At 42.8% G+C, this 20,384-nt stretch overlaps 1 protein-coding gene across 3 annotated transcripts in view; it reads left to right on the forward strand.

Annotated features, from left to right (window-relative positions):
- Positions 1-20,384, forward strand: part of Adamts9 (ADAM metallopeptidase with thrombospondin type 1 motif 9) — a 174,699-nt gene that overhangs the window by 10,730 nt on the left and 143,585 nt on the right. For all 3 annotated transcript variants that reach the window (XM_057763644.1, XM_057763663.1, XM_057763654.1), the window contains exon 4: positions 19,274-19,563. In XM_057763644.1, coding sequence (XP_057619627.1) covers positions 19,274-19,563 — 290 coding nt within the window. The remainder of the gene's footprint in view (positions 1-19,273; positions 19,564-20,384) is intronic.

The following is a 20,384-nucleotide window of genomic DNA, read 5'->3' on the forward strand; positions in this document are numbered from 1 at the left end:
TTTGTAACAAGCTCGCTTATTGAGTGGGCTTTTTATCATGGTTTCAGGGACAGAACTCAGGCCCTCATGCTTGCGCCGCTAACATTTTACCAACTCCCCACCCCCAAGTTCTGTTTCTACGTGACCCTGAATTTTTCACAGGAGGGTTAGTTCTCATAATGAACTAATCAGACCCGCTGGTGGGCAACGGAGAAGAGTCAGTTTGTCTAGACCTGTAAGATACTGCTTCCTGTTGCAACAATTTCTCCTTCAGCCTCCTATTGCACCAAGGCCAGCTTCCCCCATCCCCATTAGAACATTTAGAATTAAGTGCTCCTTGGTGCATCAGTGCCACACCTAAAGAAACAGTCAGCCAGTGGTGTGAAAGTTTGTGAAATGGTCAATGCTGCATATGGTAGGAAAGGACTAGAAACAAAAATCCCAGAGAAAGGCGATGAATACAATACCTTGCTAACATAAGGATTCCTGTGCAGCCATTACAAATGAGAGTATAGATTTAACATATCGAGAAGTACATATTTAGTGATCAGACAGATGATGAACATCTGTAAGTTCCTAGCTTTTAAAAATGATAGTTTATTTATGTTTATGATTTTGTTGGGTGCTGTATCCTGGGGTTCAAGTGGTCAGTGAGCCATATTAATAATAGTGGACCAATAACTATATATTTATAATTAACATATAATTATATAATAATACAGTTTAACAGTATGTGCAAGTAAAATTAATCTTTAACAGAAACAAAGATATGAGAAATGATTGTTTCTGGTTATAAAGAACTTAGGCAATCTTTGGTTTTTAAGTTGATTTTTTTTGTTGTTTTATTCTTTTGGTATCATTCTGTAGTGCTTTCCACAAGATTTACCAAGTGTGTCCAACCTATGGTTCACTGGCCATATGAGCCTGAGGATGCATTGCTCAAAACAAAGAGTTTACCTGAAATGTTATGAGCGCATGCACACGCGCACATGTTTGTGTGTGTGTGTGTGTTTGTGTAGTTAAACTGCATGGTTCTTAAGCATGAACTTTGTAGATGGCAACATTGTGTCACAGTGTCAAAGCATTGAACCCACCTCATTGTAATCCCTTAGGACTAGAGATTGGCCTGCAGCTTTTAAGTGGGCTTGTCACGATGAGACAGATGAAAGCCCACTTTGTGTTTACGTCTCTGCAATATACATGGCCGGACAAAGTTGAGTCTGTCTCTCAGCGCAGGTCAGCTGCCTCTTGAACTGACCACTGGGTACCGGGTACTAGTGAGTTTGTACTCTAAGCACTTGGTTGGACCTTCAAGAGTGCAGGCTTAAAGGCTGGCCAGTAAACACAGTTCAGGTCATGCATCAAACTCTTGTGTGCATGATGGATGCTCTGCCATGTACTTTATATTAGCATATCAATATGTTCCTCGCCATCACGGGGAGGGCATCTTGTTCCTATTTAACAATTGAGCAAAAGCACAGCTCAGAGAAGTTGAACAACTTTCCAAAATCTCACTGATGGTAGGAAATGGCCCTACAGCTCCATTTGTTCTATGTTAGGGGCCAGACTTGACTGAAAACACAAACAGAAGCTGCTTTCTAGAAAATTCTCCTCCTATTCCCCACTTTGGTAAGTCAAGTTATTCCTGTATAGCCTCCCCTCCCCTTGAGCCTCTGCTCCCCCTCCCTCAGCCTCTCAGGACTAAGATTACAGGCGGTGTCGTCATACCCAACTAACAAATCCTTTCTGACTTAAATGTGCAGAGCATCTTCTTTGGTTTGGATTAACATCCAGTTTTCAAGCAAGTTTCTTATGGCTTATGTTGGCCATGCATCCTATATGGTTCCAAGCCTTTACATGGATTCTGTGAGGTTTTGTCTTTCATTTTTATTGCTCTCTATTTATTATACATAGTAGGTATTGTTATGACATATAATGCAATGACATTCATGTCCCCCTTGCCATCTGTTGTCCCCACTCTCCTGCTGCTCCCTTTTCTTTTCCCAACTACTCCGTGCCCCCTAACTCTGGTTTGTAATGAGCCAGTGCCCAGTGCGTTTTAGTAGGGTTGCTTACAGAGGGTGAGTGAAGGGTGGTTCACAGGAGACTGCGCACCTTATCAGCGGGCCCACTGCTGAAGTAAGTGTCTCTCCCTCGACCCTACCAGCCATAACAGAGTACAAACCCCTAGGCAGGGGTGGGGCCTTGTGAGCTACTTTTGTGGAATACGCGTTTTAGTTTTTCAAACAACTTCGGTTTGTTAGTGGAAAAACTGAAACACAGGAGCTGATAAAGAAGAGCTAGAAGGTCACACCGCTCCCAAGCCTAGCATTTCCCCTCGCCTGAGGTCTGGTCTAGTTAGAAGACTGCTCCTTTGAGGAGCCAACTGCATTCGTAGGAATTACGGTTCTCGGACAGATTGTAGACTTGCCTGCCTGGAGTCTGGTTTGATATGAGGAAATCCTTCCTCCAACTTCTCACCAAGACTCTCATGACACCCAGCAGCTTTGCGGCTCTAACACGCCCCAATTGGAGTGTCTTGCTTGTTATAGATTAACTTCTGGGATCCCAGTAACAATTTAGCATCAATTCACTGATTAGATTAGCAGCCCTGTGAATTGGGTCCCAAAGCAGTGAAAGGCAGCCCTCAGGATTCCCCCAGGGGGCTTTCTATGAACAACCCGGAGGAACTAGCCAGTGTCTGGGGTAATAGTGGTCTGTGGTGTGCTAATCGGTGTCTTGGGCTGAAATCAACAGGACTCTCCTTAGTACACTTTTCTGCAGCCCTCTTTTCTCTCCATCTCTCATCCTGTGAAATAAGAACAGGCAACTTCTAATGCACAGGCACCCTCGGATCATGGTGCAGATCTCAGATAAGTCACTGGACAGTAGTACAATGAGGGACTTTGGATGTAGGAATGAATGATTTCTTCTTTTATTTATTCTCATAGTATCATTAGCTACCCCAGGCTGGTCTTCAATTTGACCTTTTACTCTTAGACCCCAAAGTCTAAGAATGTATGTGTGCCCCCACCACATCTGGTTCCTTTTATGAACATATTTGTGTACATAAATACAGGTGACAGCAAAGTGACCACCATTGAACACACCATATACACTGAATAGAGACCAGGAATTTCCACAGTTACTTCCTGTTTGCTTGCTTTTTGCTGGGGTGTTTTAAGGCACACTCAGGATACCTGACTTTCCACCTCTAAATATCCCAATATGGAAAACGCAGGCTATTTCTCTATGTAACTGAAATACATTTACTGTGGTCAGCACCCACACCTGAACAGCACCTACATTAAAGCTGCTCCTAGTTGTCTCCCAGCTTTCTGTTTGGTTAGATTGTGATCTCAACACAGTCCGCACACTGTGAGTGGTGGCTGCTTCTTCAATAGCCTTCATGGTGTCGCTGTTGACGATGTTACAATTGCCGTGTAGGTTTAGATTTGTTTCACCTGGCCAATTTTTCCTCACCCACTTATTCCAGTCTATGTTTCATCCTGATGAGTTTGCTGCTATACTAATTTGCATAGCACAAATGGAAGTAGCCCTCAACTGCAGAGCAGGTACCACACAGAGCCTCTGACAGCTCCTCCAAAACGGAGGGGTTTGGTGAAATACAGAAGGCAACGTGGTTGGGCGTTTTTGTTGTTGCTTGTCTGTGTGCAGTACGCGTGTATGTAAGTATGTGTGTTCACAAGTGTGTGGACTCATATTTGTGCAGGTATGACGTACATATGTGCTGTTGTGCATAGAAGCCAGAGTCTGTGTCAGGTGTCTTCCTCAATTGCGCTCCACTTCATTTATGGAGGGAAGATTGCTTGCTAGACATGGAGCTCATTAACTCTATCTAATCTAGCTAACAAGCTTGCCCTGGGGATCTTGCCTCCCAAATGATGGCTTTACTCCCATTCAGCGTCTCCATGGATGTTAGGAGTCGAATTGTGTCCTCTCATCTGCATGGTGAGACCTTAATCTACTGAGCCGTCTCGCTAGACTTGGGCTGTTTTTGTGTTTTGTTTATTATGTTGTCTCTTGCCGGCGTTTTCCGGCCTATGGAAACATTCTCAATCCACAGTATTTCTTCTCACCATCTCCCTTGCCATTCAGGATAGTCCCTTACCTGTGATTTCCCAGAGGAGCTAATTTGAGGATGGAAGTATACAGTGGCCAATAGGTTTGGACCTGAGGACACAGCTCTTGTCACCGATGTGCGAAGGACTCTCCTGACCCCTTCTTAGAGCACTTTGAGTTTCTGAACCCAGAAAGAGCCAGGGGGTTGTGTACTTCCCTCATGGCAGCCAGTCTCAGGAATTTCCTGTGTCTTGCCCAGCAGGATCTTTGGAGTTCCTGCTATACTTCAGTTGCTAATAAGGGAGCAGGTAGTGCAGCTGCTTGCTAATGTTGTCATACTCCCAGAGGCCTCCTGAAATGGGTATGGATGCTCATCTTCTATGGGCGGGCCTGAGAATTAGCAGACAGGGGCAGAGCTCTTGGGAGTTAACATGAGGATCCTTCCTCCAGTCTTTACCCAGGATGGGTTATTTTCAAATCAGACATTGTAGAGTCTCTTGGGTCTCTTTATAGGGAATAAGATCATTGGCCCAAGGAAAGGCTATTTATCATACCATGGAGATTTAAAATTCACAGCTTTTTCTCCACTGAGTTCTGTTTTGTTTGTTTTGTTTGTTTGTTTGTTTTATGAAAATCAGACTGTTACGGAGTTGATATTGTAGTCATTCCTTGGTGAATCATTTGTGGATGAATTTTTTTCATGTGTCTTTTTTATGTTTGGACCAGATGTCTGCATGAATATGCTATGAAAATGCAAATCCTTAATGAATAGGAAGTACTGCAGAGAGAGAGGTAGGAAAGTCTGAGTCTTGTGTGTACTGGGACTGGTAAATTTTACCCAGAGAGCAGACCGAGATTAAGACTGTGTTGGGGTGAGTCTTCCTTTTTTTGTTGGCTGCCTGTTCTTGTGTGGTATTAGGATAGAGCATTTGAAAAATGCAGTTTGTGTCTGGAAAGGGTTCAAGCTGATTTTGATATAACCTTGGAATTTTTCTACTCTTTCTGAATGTTACAGAACTTTTTCTTTTCCTCTAGTTTCCTAGTGTTCATCTTTCCATTTTATATTAAGGTGCACCTTACATGCTCTAAGATTCATCTTCTTAGCCCACGGTTCTATGAATCTGGGCAAATATTATCGTGTCATAATATTTGTATCACTTTTCCAAAATATTATATAAACAGGATCAGCAAGCTCATTGTATTTGAGATTCATCCACACTGCTGCCTTTACCAGTCCATCACCCTTTATACTATGGAGTACTATTCCATTGTCTGGATATAATGTTATACTATGGAGTACTATTCCGTTGTCTGGATATAATGTTATACTATGGAGTACTAGTCCATTGTCTGGATATAATGTTATACTATGGATATCCATAGTATCCATTGTATATCCATACTATCCATTGTATGAATATAATGTTCACCCATTATATAGTTGATGAACACTGGTTTTCTCTTATATTGCAAATAAACCCATTCTAAATCTTTGAGGACTTTTCTACAAATAGTAATTCCTGTTGAGTGACCTAAGAACCCTGAAGATCCCTCCACCTCAGTACTGCCAACTAACCAATTTCAAATGGTGTCAAAGTGCATACTATTTATAACGCTGTCTCTGAGACCGACAATAGCCAAGAAAGAGCCTTGGGTTTTACCCTCTTGAAGCTAAGGACTTCATTTGTTTGTCTCTGTTCACTCTTATCTAACATAATGAGCTTCTGTTCTGCTCCTTTTCTCTGTGTTGAGAGGATCAAAGCCCTGAGCTAGGATGAATGGCAGCTTAGGCCCACAACACAAGCCTCAGTTTTCAGACCTGTATCCTTTCTGGGGTATGGCTCAAGGGAAAGCTGCTTGTGGATGGTGCCCAGAAGGGGATGTTTCAAAGCAGGAGCAAAATGAAGTTCGGATCTCAGTGTGAGGATAATTAAGAATGAACTGTGGGGTTGTTCAAGAAGCTGCCTCAAACCTGCAGAAAAGGAAGTTTTTGACCTTTTGTTCATTTAAGAGATTAGATTGTTCCTGCAAGAGCTGAACAGATACAAAATACAACTTAAGAGTAACAAAATAGGTGCTGGGTGTTGGAAAGATGGCTTGGTTAGTGAGTGCTTGCCACACAATAAATGTATAGGTAAGCTCAAATGCCCAGCACTCACACGAAAAGCCAGACTCAGTAGCCTGTGTCTGTAACCCCTGGGGCATTGGGGAGTGGAGACAAATTAGTGAACTCCAAGTTAAGTGAGAAAATGAGACGGAGAAGAAATTGGATGTTGACCTCTAGTCTCAACACATGTGAAAACATATGTACATGGTAGCTTCATACACACACACACACACACACACACACACACACACACAAATAATAAAAAAAGAAAAGAAAAACAGAACTCTTTAGAACCAGGCCAGAATACTGGGAAAGGTAGCCTATAAATGTGGAGATCAGATTGACATACTGACTCCTCCTTTCCCTGTCCAGGGGAGTAGACACCCTGGGGAGGAAAGGAGTTACTGTTGCAAGCCCTGTTAGACAGAGGCATCCCCATCCCCAGGAGGCTCCTGTATCAATCCCATTCAGAAGGAATGCTCTCTGGGACTTGGTCCCAGTCTTTAAAGAGCTCCAGTCCCACGGGCTCTTTAATCTCAGCTCTGAGAAGGAAACCTTGTTCCTGCCACAGGCATTGCAAGGCCACCCACGGGCTGCACTGAAGTGTCAAAACAGCAGGCAAGCTCAGGAGCCACCTGGCTCTTGCATCCTCACCACAGCACTCTGCCGTGGAAAGCCACCACAGCTATCACCTCCAGAGCGCTTGTCATGTACAGACTCTGTTTCAATACCCAGTACATCTTAAGTTGCTTAAGTCTGCCTGCTACCCCAGAACAGAGTAGCTGGTAGGTTTTCACATTTTGTAGGTAAGGAGAAAATGGTGTGGGTGCAAGGTCACACAGAACGGATGTGGAGAAGCCAGGATTTGAACGTAAGTCCCTTTGAATGCTGACCTGCATGCGCATCTGAACTCCCCAGTCCCACTGCCTACTGCATTTACTTTGTAAACTACCTGGAAGGCTCCATCCTCTGTGGTCTCCAGCTGGTCTTGGACATGGCTAAGGCTGCATGTTGAACTGGTAATACTCTGGATAAGGTATATTAAGTAGACTATATTATTAAGATCAATTTCTTTTAAAAATATTTATGTGTATGTGTGTGCGTGCATCCATGTGTGTGCATATGTATGCATATGTGTGTGGGGGTGTATGGGTGTGGGTGGGCACATGTACCACAAACTGGGGACGGAGTGTTCAAATACCTGAGCCTATGGAGGATGGTGGACATGGCTCACTTAAACCAGCACAGGTCTCATTTGGTCCCTTCCCTGTTTCATGCCATATACCCACACTCACTCCTGTCTCTCTCTCTTTTTCTCTCCCCACTTTCTCTCCCCTTCCCTCTCTTTCTGTTCCCCACCACCACCATGTGTGTGTGTAATTCTGGGTGTTATCCATGCCTGCAATATGACTAAGAAAGCTTTCCCCCCAATCTCTGTCTCTTCACTCTGTGCTCTCCTTGTTGTACAGAAACTTTTTAATTTCATGTGGTTGCATTTGTCAGTTCTTGGGGTTAGTTCCTGGACTCTTAGAACCCTTTGCAGGAAGTTCTTACCTGTGCCTATACTGTCAAGTAGCTTCCCTGTGTTTTCCAGATAGATGTTCTGGAAATATCTTTTCAAGTTATGTCAAGCATCCTTTGGTTTTCTATCTATGACCTGGAGTTAATAGTGTCTGCCAGAAGCGGTCTCCATGAGGAACAATGAAGTCAGTCTCTGTAAAGTGCCTAGGACAGGAACTCCTACAGAGAAAACCCACACAGAGCAGCCAGTAGCATCCTCACCCAGAGCTGTCATTGCTGCGCCAGGACAGTCTTCTCTCTCTTTGTGAAGACAGTTCTTGTATGCAATCTTCTATCTTGTTGTATTTCCCGGGGTGCTTAGTTCCCACCCCTCTCTTAAATGGGGAAAGATCCCATAACCTCATGCACACACACAAGAAGTAATTAAATAGATGTAAGCTGGTTTCTTTCATGAAAGATGTCTCAGAGCTTTCAAAATGCTTCTATGTGTGGAGAAAGTTCCAGATGTGGATACTGTCTGATGTGTTTAACCTAATTAGCCTAATTGATTTGTTTTTGAAAATACCCGATAAGACTAATGTCCATAAACTACTCTCACAAAGCATCATTCATCAAGATTCAAGCAGTTAAAAATAAGTCTTTTCACCCCAAACCTCTGTGCCCCTGCCTTTTGTACCTTCCAGTTGCCAGCACCATGAATAAGTCACTTGGCAGTGGGTGGCATAGCACTTTTGTTCTTGTTGCTATTATTTTTTTCAAAACACAACTTATAGTTTGTTACAAGAACTGGTCTTGGGAACATGATCTTGAAAGTATCTCAGGATCTGCTATTGTTTTTGAAGTTAACACGCTGAGGGCCCTTAAGGAATGATTAAACCATGTGGTTTCCACTCACACCAACTAGAGCTTTATGCAAGTGTAATAACCCCTGCCCCTCACTGAACTCTTTCTCCCCCTGCATTCCAGAAGCACATGGTACTTCATTAAAACATCCATGGGGTTCGGGGCGGGGGATTGTTTTCTTCCCTTTTTCCCCTTGCCACATCGTTTTGCTGTTCTTGTTGTTTGTTTTTGGTTTGTTTTTTTAATTCCTCTGATCCCAATAGAACTTTTCTCTCTCTCTGGTCAAAGACTTCATTAAGTATCTCCAACCACAGCCCCAATAGTGGAGATCTTATCTTTGACTAGAACTAAGATGGCAGAGGCTTGTCTGCTTTGGGCTGTGGCTTTAGCTCCCAGAACGGTTAAGACGTGAGACTGTTGCAATGACCCAGGAGGGGCTGGAGAGATGGCTCAGCGGTTAAGAGCATTGCCTGCTCTTCCAAAGGTCCTGAGTTCAATTCCCAGCAACCACATGGTGGCTCACAACCATCTGTAATGAGATCTGGTGCCCTCTTCAGGTGTGCATGCAGACAGAATGTTGTATACATAATCAATCAATCAATAAATAAATATAAAAAAAATGACCCAGGAGAGTGCACTTTTCTCCTTGCTATCTAAAAATGCCTGATGAAAGAACTTACAGAGAGAAGCCTTCATTTTAGGTAAAGGGGTATAGACCATCATGGCAGTGGGAGCATGAGGCAGCCGGTCACACTGCACACTCAGTCAGGAGCAAAAGAGACTAAGTCAGGTGCCCCCAACTCCTCTTCTTTTTTGTTCCATCTCTGGCCCCAATCTATAGGATGGTGTTGCTCACATTCCAGGTAAGCCTTCCCCTTTCAGATAAGCCTCTCTGGAAATAGCCTCTCAACTGCCCCTGGTGTCTCCTTGCTGATTCCAAACCCAGTCACAATAGCAGTAGAGATTAACCATCAGGGCCAGTTAGAGCTCAGGCTCTGCCCTCTCACTGCCGGTCCTTATTCACTTGTCCAAATCCTTTGCAAGCAAGAATCGACTGCTCATGCCTTCAGATCTTCTCTCCTCTCTATCTTCCCTTCCACCGGTGGTCTTTGTAAGAGTCTCTCTGCTGTATAATTGTTTATCTGAAGGTCCCTAATTCTAATGCACTCTTGTAGAGAGGAGTCTCTTCTATACGGTCAGAATAACAGCACCCATTCTCTTACAGTGTTAAGTGGGGGTATTTAATCTTTCCTGTAAGCTGGGCCCTGCTCTAAAACAATTGACTGTATCATCTCCTTTAGTATCTACAACTCCCCTCTTACATATTTACCAGTATTATCTTTAATTTACTGATGAGGAATCTGAGGTTTCCAGGCAAGAAATTACCCAAGGAAGGGCAGCTACTATTGAGTTAGAGCATGAATGAGAGCCAAGACCTAAGTCCAGGATCTAAGTGGGAAACACTTAGATGGCTTCCTGCCTTCCTTCCCTTGGTTACGTTCAGGTGAAACAGAAAGGGAATGGGCCTTGTTCTTGAACTCTTCCTTTGGTCCTTGCCATGTGATTCCTCAGCCCACCAAGACCATGAGGTCACTCTGCCTTAAGAAAGCTCAGTTAAAATTTGATAAGCCTTGTGAAAATCCACAACAGTAATTAACCTCCCAATGATACCATTAGCTTTCCGATTGGCTCTGCACAGCCCAGTTGGCAGAAACACTTTGGTGAGTAGCCACTGAGTAACAAGGTGTGTGTGTGTGTGCGTGTGTGTGTATTTTTCTCTAAAATAAGTCCGATTCTTTAGTAGCACGATAAGCACTTCCTTGCATTGTAAAATGAAACTGACTTCAAATGTTTTTTTTACCAAAGTATGAGCAAATATCCTCAAAATTTTGATTGTAAAATATTTCTTTTCCATAATAATGCAATCTTAAATGTTTACAATATTAGGATTTTAAGGACTGAACTGTTTTAAACTTGCTTTTTAGTTATTTTTCGACTTACTTAGGAACAAAATAGGAGTTCAAGAAGATGTGTTAAACTTCTGATTCTTAAGAAATGTTTCTTCTAAATCCTTTCTTATTTAATTCCCAAATACCCTTTAAATGGAAGCGGGATATGTTCTGCTCATTTGGGAGACGGAAGCCCACCCTCAGCACCTCTGGTTGTCCCCCTGCTACTCCTTCCACTGTAAGGTCCAGTCGGATGTCAGGAACGAATCGTGGTGTGCTCTGTTCATCTGTCGCGCACATGAGGACAAACAACACCTTTGGAAGCATTAGCCCAAGCCAGAACATTATTTTTAAGTGCACTTAGTCACTCTACCTAAAATGGTTCCTTTTAAAATCTAACTCATATTATAATTTTATGACTGGTTTAAAAATAGCAAATGAGAATAACGATGAGATTTATTTACTCCTTCCTGCGCACCAGGCAGGAGTTAGCATGTTGCAGTTCATAAACGCCCATTATCCCTCCAAGAAGCTGTAAACAGACAGGACTTTCCCTAGGTTTCTAAGTGGGAGACCAGAGTGATGGACAGGGATGTGCCCAAGGTCAAGAGGGGCTGATGCACACAGTCTCCTCTCACTGTGTGAGTTCCTAAAGCCCCAATGGTTTGGTGATCAGGAGAAGTATTAGTATTTGCCTTTTGACAGCAGCAAAGCCAAAATGATTGCAAATGCCAACATTAACCTAGGATTAGTAATTACCATTCAGACCTTTAGAGCTGATGGGGTAGTCACAGGAAAAAACACACTGCCTGACAGAAAGCCCCCTCCCATCTCTCTCTATTTGTGTGTGTGTGTATGTGTGTGTGTTGTAAAACATGTAGCCCAAGCTGACTTCAAACTCTAGACCTGCCTGCCTCCACTTTCCAAGTACCGGGATTACCAGTGTGCACCACCACACCCAGCAGAGAATCTGTGTATATGCCTCTGTGAGACTCGTATTGCTAAATATTATCTTTTCTCAGCCATGGGCTTGGTCCTTAGAAGACTCAACACATTATTGTAAGGTTTGAATGAGATCAGGTTTCTTGTAAACTATTGGACAAAATAAATGGGACTAATTTTCCAAGACTGCTTAAAGAACAAGAGACATGTAAAAAAGATAGCTTGTTTCTGGGGGTTTTGTTCAAACCTCAGGAGGCAACATGGCTGATGAAATGGCTCAGTGGGCAAAGCCGCTTACTGAGAGGACCTGAATAGGCCTGGAGGCTTGAAATAGATTCTGAATGGGGGGGGGGGCAACTCTGCCAGGGGGGCTGTCCCCTGACCTCCACGTGAGTGCCACAACATATATATGCCCACACTTACACAATAATACAATTTAAGTTTTTTGTTTGTTTATGAAGCCACATTAGAAAACAATTTTTGTAACTGTTCAAAATGTAGAATGTAGAGTTGCCTTCAGCTGGTTTGCTGACTATCCACCCAGATGCCAAATGGACAAGCATATCTGCATATTCCTCACGATGGGCCTCCTGACAGCAAAAGCAATAGAGTAGATATGTACTACAGCTTGAAAGCATCAAGTGAGGTGAAAGACTCGAGATACAAGTGCTCCATATTGTATGAATCCGTTCATGTGGCCTGGCAGTAAAGGCAAACCCATAGACGTAAAAGCATAGGTTACTATTTGGTAGGGCTCAGGAAAGAGGAAGAATGAGGAGTGACTGCTGAGAGGTATAGGAGTCCTCTTGGAGACAATCGGATTGTTCTAAAATCAGACAATAGCGATGATGGCCCGTGCCATGTCATCACTTAGCCTATTCTGTGAATAGACTGTAACTCACTGAACTGGGCTGAAGGTGTAACTCAGAGGCAGAGTGTCTATATAGCATGCACGAGGTAATGGGCACCTGTGAGAGCACACACACACACGGTGTGGGGATTCTACATTTTAAAGGTATGGGAATTTAATGGTATGTAAGTCTTAACGAAATAGTCATTGAAAAGCTATAATAAATAAGAAGTTGTGTATGAGGGGGGAAATTGCACCACTACTTAGTCAAGAATAAAATTTCATTAATTAGTCCATTCTTATAAAAGTTTTAGCCAAGGGACTTTGTAAATTCCTAAAACACAACCCTTGGTTGTATCATGCTGGAAGACCACTGAAGAGCAGTATGGGTGAACTTCCTTTTTTATCCTAACAGTGTGTACCCTCGGCTGGGAACTAAAACTATTACTATAATTCTGTTTTGAGGCTAGAGAATAGGTAGGTATATTAGGTGCAGTATCCAATTTTGTGCCATTTAAATGCTAATTTGTTGTTGTTGTTGTTGTTGTTGTTGTTGTTGTTGTTGAAATTGGCCTCACTATGTCATCCTGACTGTCCTGGAGCTCACTATATAGACCAGGCTAGCCTACAACTCACAGAGATTCTCCTGCCTCTGCCTCCCCAGACTGGGATTAAAGGTGTGTGCCACCACCCATGACTCTAATGCTACATTTTAAATCGATTGCTACAGTGATCAATGTGTTAGGAATTAGTTGGACTAATTAAATCCGTAGATAAGATTCTAGCACACGAGGAGAAAGGTGAAGCCGGTAAAGGTTGAGCAGGATCTCCCAGGAGGATGTGCTGGTTTGTTAGGAAGAAATGACTTGGTTCCTGCAATTTGGTTTCATTTTTATTTCGCTTTTTATCTGCACGTGGGAGGATGGGCTAGTGAGTTCTGGTGTACAGGTAGGAGTCAGAGCACAAAATTCCAAGGTCAGCTCTCTCCGCCCACCCTGTGGATCTTGGGGGTCAGTTTTTCCCATTCCTAAGTTCCTTCTGATAACTCTAAAAGTAAACTGTTTTTTCCTTCATGGTCACAATAGTGAATCCCATGTCTTTTCCTTACTGAAGATAGAGTTTTCTCTAAGTAAACCAAACCCATCAAATCACCGTGTGCTATCATTTGGTAGTGCATTGTCTCTCCAAGGTTTGTGCATTCAGGTCTCAGTCCGAGTGTAACAGAGTAAAAATTGAAGGACCTTTAATGGGTGAGATAATAGGTGAGGCCTGGCGGAAGGCTGCTGGGCCGCTGGGGGGTCTGCCCTAGAAGAGACTTGGTGGCTCTCTTGAATCCCTAGTCAATTCCCCTAAGAGTTTATTAAGAGTAAGCTTGACCCTGCATCCTGACATCCCATCTCACCATCTGATGATGTCTGTCGCACTTGCTTCCCCTGTGATGCTAAAGACAAACAAATGGGCTGCCTAGACTTAGTGTTCCATCCTCCAAAACCATTCTAAATGAACGCCTTTCTTTATACACTGCTCAATTCTTGGTATTTAATAAAAAAAATTTACAATAAACATTAAAATTATTTAGTTTTAGCAAGCTTAATGACATGTTTTTTGTTTTAAATAAAGCTACTTATTTAGTTTTTGAGAATTTCATATGTATGCTATATTTATATCAAACTTCTTCCTTTCCTTCCAGTTCCTTCTAAGTTCCTACTACTACTCAAATTCATGACCCCTTATTCTTTACTTATAATTTCTAGACACACACACACACACCAGATTATAAGCAGAATTTGCAGCGACCATTGAGTGTTGCTCATATGTGTTAGGGCTGACCTCTTGAGATTTGCTAGCCTATCAGGGTCTTGTCTCTCTGGAAGACTGATTCTCTGTCTCTCAGCTACTATCAGTTGCCTGCAGCTTTTCTAGAGGGTAACAGAGATTTCTTTGTCATATGTAGAAGACCTTGTGCAACAACAAACATCCCATTCTGGTGCTTTGTCTCTTACAATCTTTCCGCCCTCCCACCTCAGTGTTCCCTGAGCCTTAGATGTAGGGGCTGTGTTGTAGGAATATCAACTAGGGCTGGCCACCCCACACAGTCAGTTGCTTTCTGCATTTTGTCCATGTGTGGCTTTCTGTATGATCTCTGTCTTTGCAAAAAAAAAAAAAGAAGAAGAAGCTTCCTTAATTTTGTGAGAGCTGCACTCATCTGTGGGCATAAGGATAAGGGTTTAGTGTGCAGTTAGACATTATACTGGGTTTTAAAACTGGCAGTGTTAAGTTCTCGTCTAGGTTCCATGATGTCATCAGTCATGGGTTACAGTGCCAGCATGAATTCCTTCTTTTTGAGAGGTCCTTAAGTCCAGCTAGATGGCTGTTGGTTTTCCCCCGGGAATAAGCACCACTACTGCACCTGTCAGGATATCTTGCCATTCTGGTCATTGTTGTTTGTAAGCATTGCGGCTGGACAGGACTACTGGTGTTCTTCTCCTTTGGCAGCTTGCCCTGCTCCCTCTGGTACTATGAGAGCTAGCCCTCATGGAGGAGGCTTCCCGGTCAGTTTTGGCTCCATTCTTCCAAGTCCTTATTCTTGTCTTAAAAGTGTGTGGAGACTTTGGCCATTTCTGGGAATCGACCAACGGCAATGGTCTATATTGTATAGGTGGTCTCACAAATTCTGCTGGCCAACAACTGGGAAAGAGGTTTCTCATGTGTGGCACTGGGAACTATTGTGTTAGCTAGTCTATGCTTCTTGGAGGAACATTGTCACCCCAACTGACATAAATTTATTTAAACTATATACATATGTGTGTACATGTATGCACACACACACACACACACACTCGTGCACTCTCCACTTCCCAGGCAATTTTTACGCCCTGTCCCATTTTTCCCATTTCCCTCTTCACAGCCCCTGTGTCCCGCTGTTCCCTCCCCTAAAACTCCTTCTCGCCCTTCCTCTCCACTCACTGTGGTCCCTTTCTATTTTCCCAGTTTCTACAGTTACTCCAAACATGCTTTACATCTAAAGATTTGGAGCTAAGATCCACGTGTGAGAAAAAACATATGGCATTTGTCTTTCTGGGTCTGGGGTCCCTCATTCAGTGTATTTTGCTTGTTTTGGTTTTGTTTCTTAAGATAGTTTCTCTATGTAGTTCTGGCTATGCTGGAACTAGCTCTGTAGAGCAGGCTAGCCCTGAAGGTAGAGATTTGTTTGCCTCTGTCTCCTGAGTGCTAGCATTAAAGATGTGTGCCGCCGTGTCCAGCTTTTATTCAGTATAATATTTTCTAACTCCATCCATTTACCTGTAAGTCTCATGGCTTCAGTTTTCTTTACAAGTTAAATATGCACCACATTTTGGTTGCCTGTTCATCAAGTGAAGAGGGCATTAGGTTGATTACATTTCCTGGCATTGTGAGTAAAGTAGCAATGAATTTGGCTGAGCAAGTATCTGTGGAGTAGAATGTCAAGTCCTTTGGGCATATGGCAACAAGGGGTATACCTGGGCTATATGGTAGATCTACTTTTTGCTTTTTGAGATTTGTCCATACTGATTCCCATAGTGAATGGGCCAGTTTACAACCCAAACAACAGTGAACTCCCTGCCCCCACATCCTTGCTGGCATTTGTTGTTGGTTGTTTTGTTGGTCTTAGCTATCCTAACTAGTGTCAGATGAAGTCTCCGAGTTGTCTGAGTTTGAATCTCCTACCTGGTGAGGCAGTTAAATGTTTTTGAGATATCTCTTAGCCATTGTGATTTCTTCTTCTGAGAACATTTGTCCTTTGTTGTCTTTGCTCTGCTTTTGGAGTTCCTCATATGTCCTGGATATTAACTGTTAGCTGCACAGAGGGCAAAGATACTTTCCCACTCTATGGGCTTCCTCTTCATTCAGCTGCTTATTTCTTTTGCTGTACAGAACCTGTTTAGTTTTATAACGTCCTATCTGTCAATGATCGGCTTTAGTTCCCAGGCAAATAGAATCCTGTTCCAAAAATTTCACTAAAGTGGCAGAATATAAAATCAATTTAAGAAAATCAGTAACTTTTCTATGCATCAGCAAGAAACACACTGAAAAAGAGATTATGGAAACAATTTCATTCACAACAACTTCAAAAATTGAACAAACCTAACCAAGGAGGCAAAAGACTTCTACAGTGAAAACTCCAGAAAGAGAATGAGGAGACACCAAAAGCTGGAATGGCCTCCCATGCTCCTGGGTTGGCAGAATTAATACTGTGAGAATGACCATTCTACCCAAAGTCATTTAAAAATTTAGTGCAATCTCTATAAAATACCTACAGGCATCTGATATTTGACAAAGATGCCAAAAATACACACAGGGAAAAAGACAGCATCTTCAACAAATGGTGCGGGGGAACTGGGTGTCCATGGGGGGGGGGGGGGAATGAAATCAGCCCTGTGTCTGTCACTTTGCACAAAATTCATCTCTAAATTGATTAGAGACCCCAGTGTGAAACTTGAAACACTGAATCTGGTAGAAGAAAAGGTAGGCAGTGCCCTACAACGTATTGTCTTTTGAAAACAATGTGATTGAGTCACTCTGGCCATACTACTCAGTCATGTAATGTATAGAAGCATGTGGGGTATATCCACAGATAGATTGAAATATTACGGCTTTATTGCACACTTTGAGATTAAAACACCGTTCTCTTTAGGTGTCACATTCCTCTTCTCAGCCTAACTGCATCCCTAGCCTGCAGCAGCTGCTCCTCTATCTTCTCACTCTATACGTGTTCTTGTTCTGAGCTTCCCATATGACTGAAGTCATTGTAGCTGACAGCTGTCATTTTGCTGATAAAGTTCTACACAGTGTCTTCTGATGACTCAAAGGTCAAATCAGTAGGAAAGTCCAAACTGTAAGCCTGGCGCAGTCAGTAAGCAGAAGGACCTGAGTTCAATCTCCAGGACCCACAGAGCAAACAAAAGCCTGTTTGACAGCTGGAAAAAAAAAAAGTTCACCATTTTAATAATCAAAATGTTCAGGTTGGTCCAGGGCACATCCTGGTCTTTTTTTTTTCAGCAAGTGGTTATAATTGTCAAGTATTTGGGCCCTTCAAATATGAAAGCACTCAGAGTTTATCCTTTTGGTTTATATTCATTTGGTGTTGATGAAAGAAAGAATTTCTCAGGTCTTAGCCACTGAAGCATACTTCTTAGTCATACGATTCTGCTTTGTTGTTATAATGTGAATGAATGCACATTCATGAACTGGTAAACAAGGTAGCTGATTAAATGAAGTTGTAGTCAAAATGTGTTTTTAGCGGGCCCTTTTATGTGTGTTCTGTTTGTTCTGTGATTGTTGATATGAAAATTGAATGGGGTATTTCAAAATTCGAACACACTATGAAAAACTTCGGGGACAGTTTAAGCCTAGCTTCTGTGGGTACACCACACACACACATGCACACACACACACATGCACGTACACACACTCACGCACACACGTGTGCACACCTAGGCCTGGGTAGGGCAGAAGAGTCTCCTTCCCAAAAAGCTTCCAGGTCTTTCCAGGGCAGCTGCCCCATGAACCACAGTTTCTCATAGACTGGAATCCAGGAGACCTGGAGATTCATCTCACTACGCTGACATAAGTCACAGTCCAGCTCCTGGCCCACACTCTGCCCTCATCTGCTCCCTTTACTGATCACTGAAATGAATCAATTGCAAGTTCAGAGACATTGAATGGCAGTGACTCTGTTCTTTTATTTCACTTGTGATGGAGGCCTGATAAAGAAATGGAATATTTTATTCTGTGTTCTGTAGTGTCTTTTGTATTGTCTGTTAGCAATTACCTCTCAGACCTCTCTCTTTGCTATCTATCATCGAATTTAAAAAAAAAATTAAAAGGGAATATAATTTTTCTTCCTTCCAGCTCTTTTGTAAAATTGACTTTTACTTTATCCATGATCCTAACAAGGCTTCTGTTACCCAATGAAAGGAACCACATGCTTCCATTTTTCTTAAGCCAAGCCTGATATTTTAGAATAACCAGTGTGCATCAACTAAATCTTCTTCCCTGTAGTAGGAGGCCGCTTGTTCATTCCCCAGCAGCCCAGACTCACGTAATAATCACACAGAAACCATATTATTTAAATCAATGCTTGGCCCATTAGCTCTAGCTTCTTATTGGCTAGCTCTTACACATTAATTTAACCCATCTCCATTAATCTGTGTATAGCCACATGGCTGTGGATTACCAGGTAAAGTTCCGGCGTCTGTCTCCTCTGGTGGCTCCATGGCTTCTCTCTGACTCTGCCCTTTTCCTCCCAGCATTCAGTTTAGTTTTCCCCACATAGCTATGTTCTGCCTTGCTATAGGTCCAAAGCAGTCCTTTATTAACCACTTGTATTCATAGCATACAAAGGGGAGTCCCACATCATTTCCCAGGGAAGCTAGTCCCTGACATTTAGGCATTTCAGAGAGAGTGTGGCTTGGGTTCTATACAACTCATAGTCTGTAGTTTATTTTGTATGACAATTGACTATGGAGACATTCTATTTACCTATGTTCTTATTTTTTTGGGTGAGTGTGGTATGTGTATGTGTTCTTGTGTGTGTATATGTGCGTGTGTATGTGCACCCAGGTGTACATGCACATGTGGGTATGTGTGTGTGTGCATGTGTGTACCAGTGGAATCTAGAGGTCATTGTTATTTAGATGTCTTCCATAGTTGTTCAGTACCTTATATATATTTTTTGAGATAGTGTCTCTCTTGAACCTGAAGCTCACCGATTCAGCTATACTAAATTACCAGTGAATTCCAAGGATCTGCCAGTGTCTGCCCTCCCACAATATTTCAGTTCTCAGAAACAACCTGCCTTTACATGTGGGTGCCAGGGATCCAGACTCCAAAGTCAGGCCCTTGTGTTTGGACAGCAAGCACTTTACTGATTGAGCCACCTCCCTACCATCTAAGGCATCATTTGAACATACAAACAGTTCTGCGGGTAAATAATGAATGTCATCTGATTTATTACAGAACTCAAAAGTAGTCGCAGAAAAGACAAGCAGAAAATCAGAATGCAAATCCGGAGAAAGAGGAACAGCCTGGCCGACGACGTGGCGCTGTTAAAGAGCGGCTTGGCAACAAAGGTGTCCTCCGGGTATATCACCAAGACAAATGGCACCAGGGAAAGGAGGAACCACAAAAGAACCAAACGCTTTCTGTCCTATCCACGGTTTGTAGAAGTGATGGTGGTAGCTGACCACAGAATGGTTTTGTACCATGGATCAAACCTTCAACATTATATTTTAACCCTCATGTCAATTGTAAGTATACCACACGGAAAGCGATTCATGAGTTGACCCAATGTGCTGCTGGAGGACGGGTTTTCTTTTCCATTCTGCTTGTAGCATCAACCAGGGCTGGCATTTCAGCCATCTGGGCAAACAGCCAAAGAGAGTATGTGGTTGTTCACTAGTCGCCTTTTTATAATAAAGGCGGCAGCTGTCAGTAGTGCCTGTTGATTCTCTGCTAGATAGTGCACTTACTACTTGGAAAACATTGTTTCTAAGCCTTCTGGCGATGGGCTTAGGTTGAACTACCATCCTCTTTTTATAGCTAAGAACACGGACTCCCCAAGGAGTTATGTCACTTGCCCATAGGCAGGCAGAGCTAGCCAATGGCTTAGATGCTATGTGTGACCTTCTACTTGGTCATTCTGGAACCTCATGTTCTCTGTCTAACTTAGGAGCTTTGCACAGCCTGGCAGGAGTGTGTGATGCTGGCTTGGAGTCCCAGTCACCCCCAATGCTTTTTCAGAATGCAGTCTTGCATCTTACTGAGAGTTATAAGCAAGCAGACTAGGGGTGAAGCCTAAAAATTTCTGTTTTTCTACTCTCATATTATATTGGAAGCACAATGAATTTGCATGATTGGAAAGTCAAGTAAAACCTAACGTAAGGACCTGAGTTCAACCACAGCACATATATAAAAAGCAGGTGTGGTAGTATGCACTTGTAATCCCAGCAATGGGAAAGCAGAGAAAGCTGCCTTGACAGGCTTCCAGCCTATGAGATCCTTTGTCAAAAGAGCAAGATGGACAGCTTCTGAGGGAAAAAACACTCCACATGCACAATTGTGCACTCAA

This window comes from Chionomys nivalis, chromosome 1 (assembly GCF_950005125.1).
Source record: "Chionomys nivalis chromosome 1, mChiNiv1.1, whole genome shotgun sequence".
Taxonomy (NCBI): Eukaryota; Metazoa; Chordata; class Mammalia; order Rodentia; family Cricetidae; genus Chionomys; species Chionomys nivalis.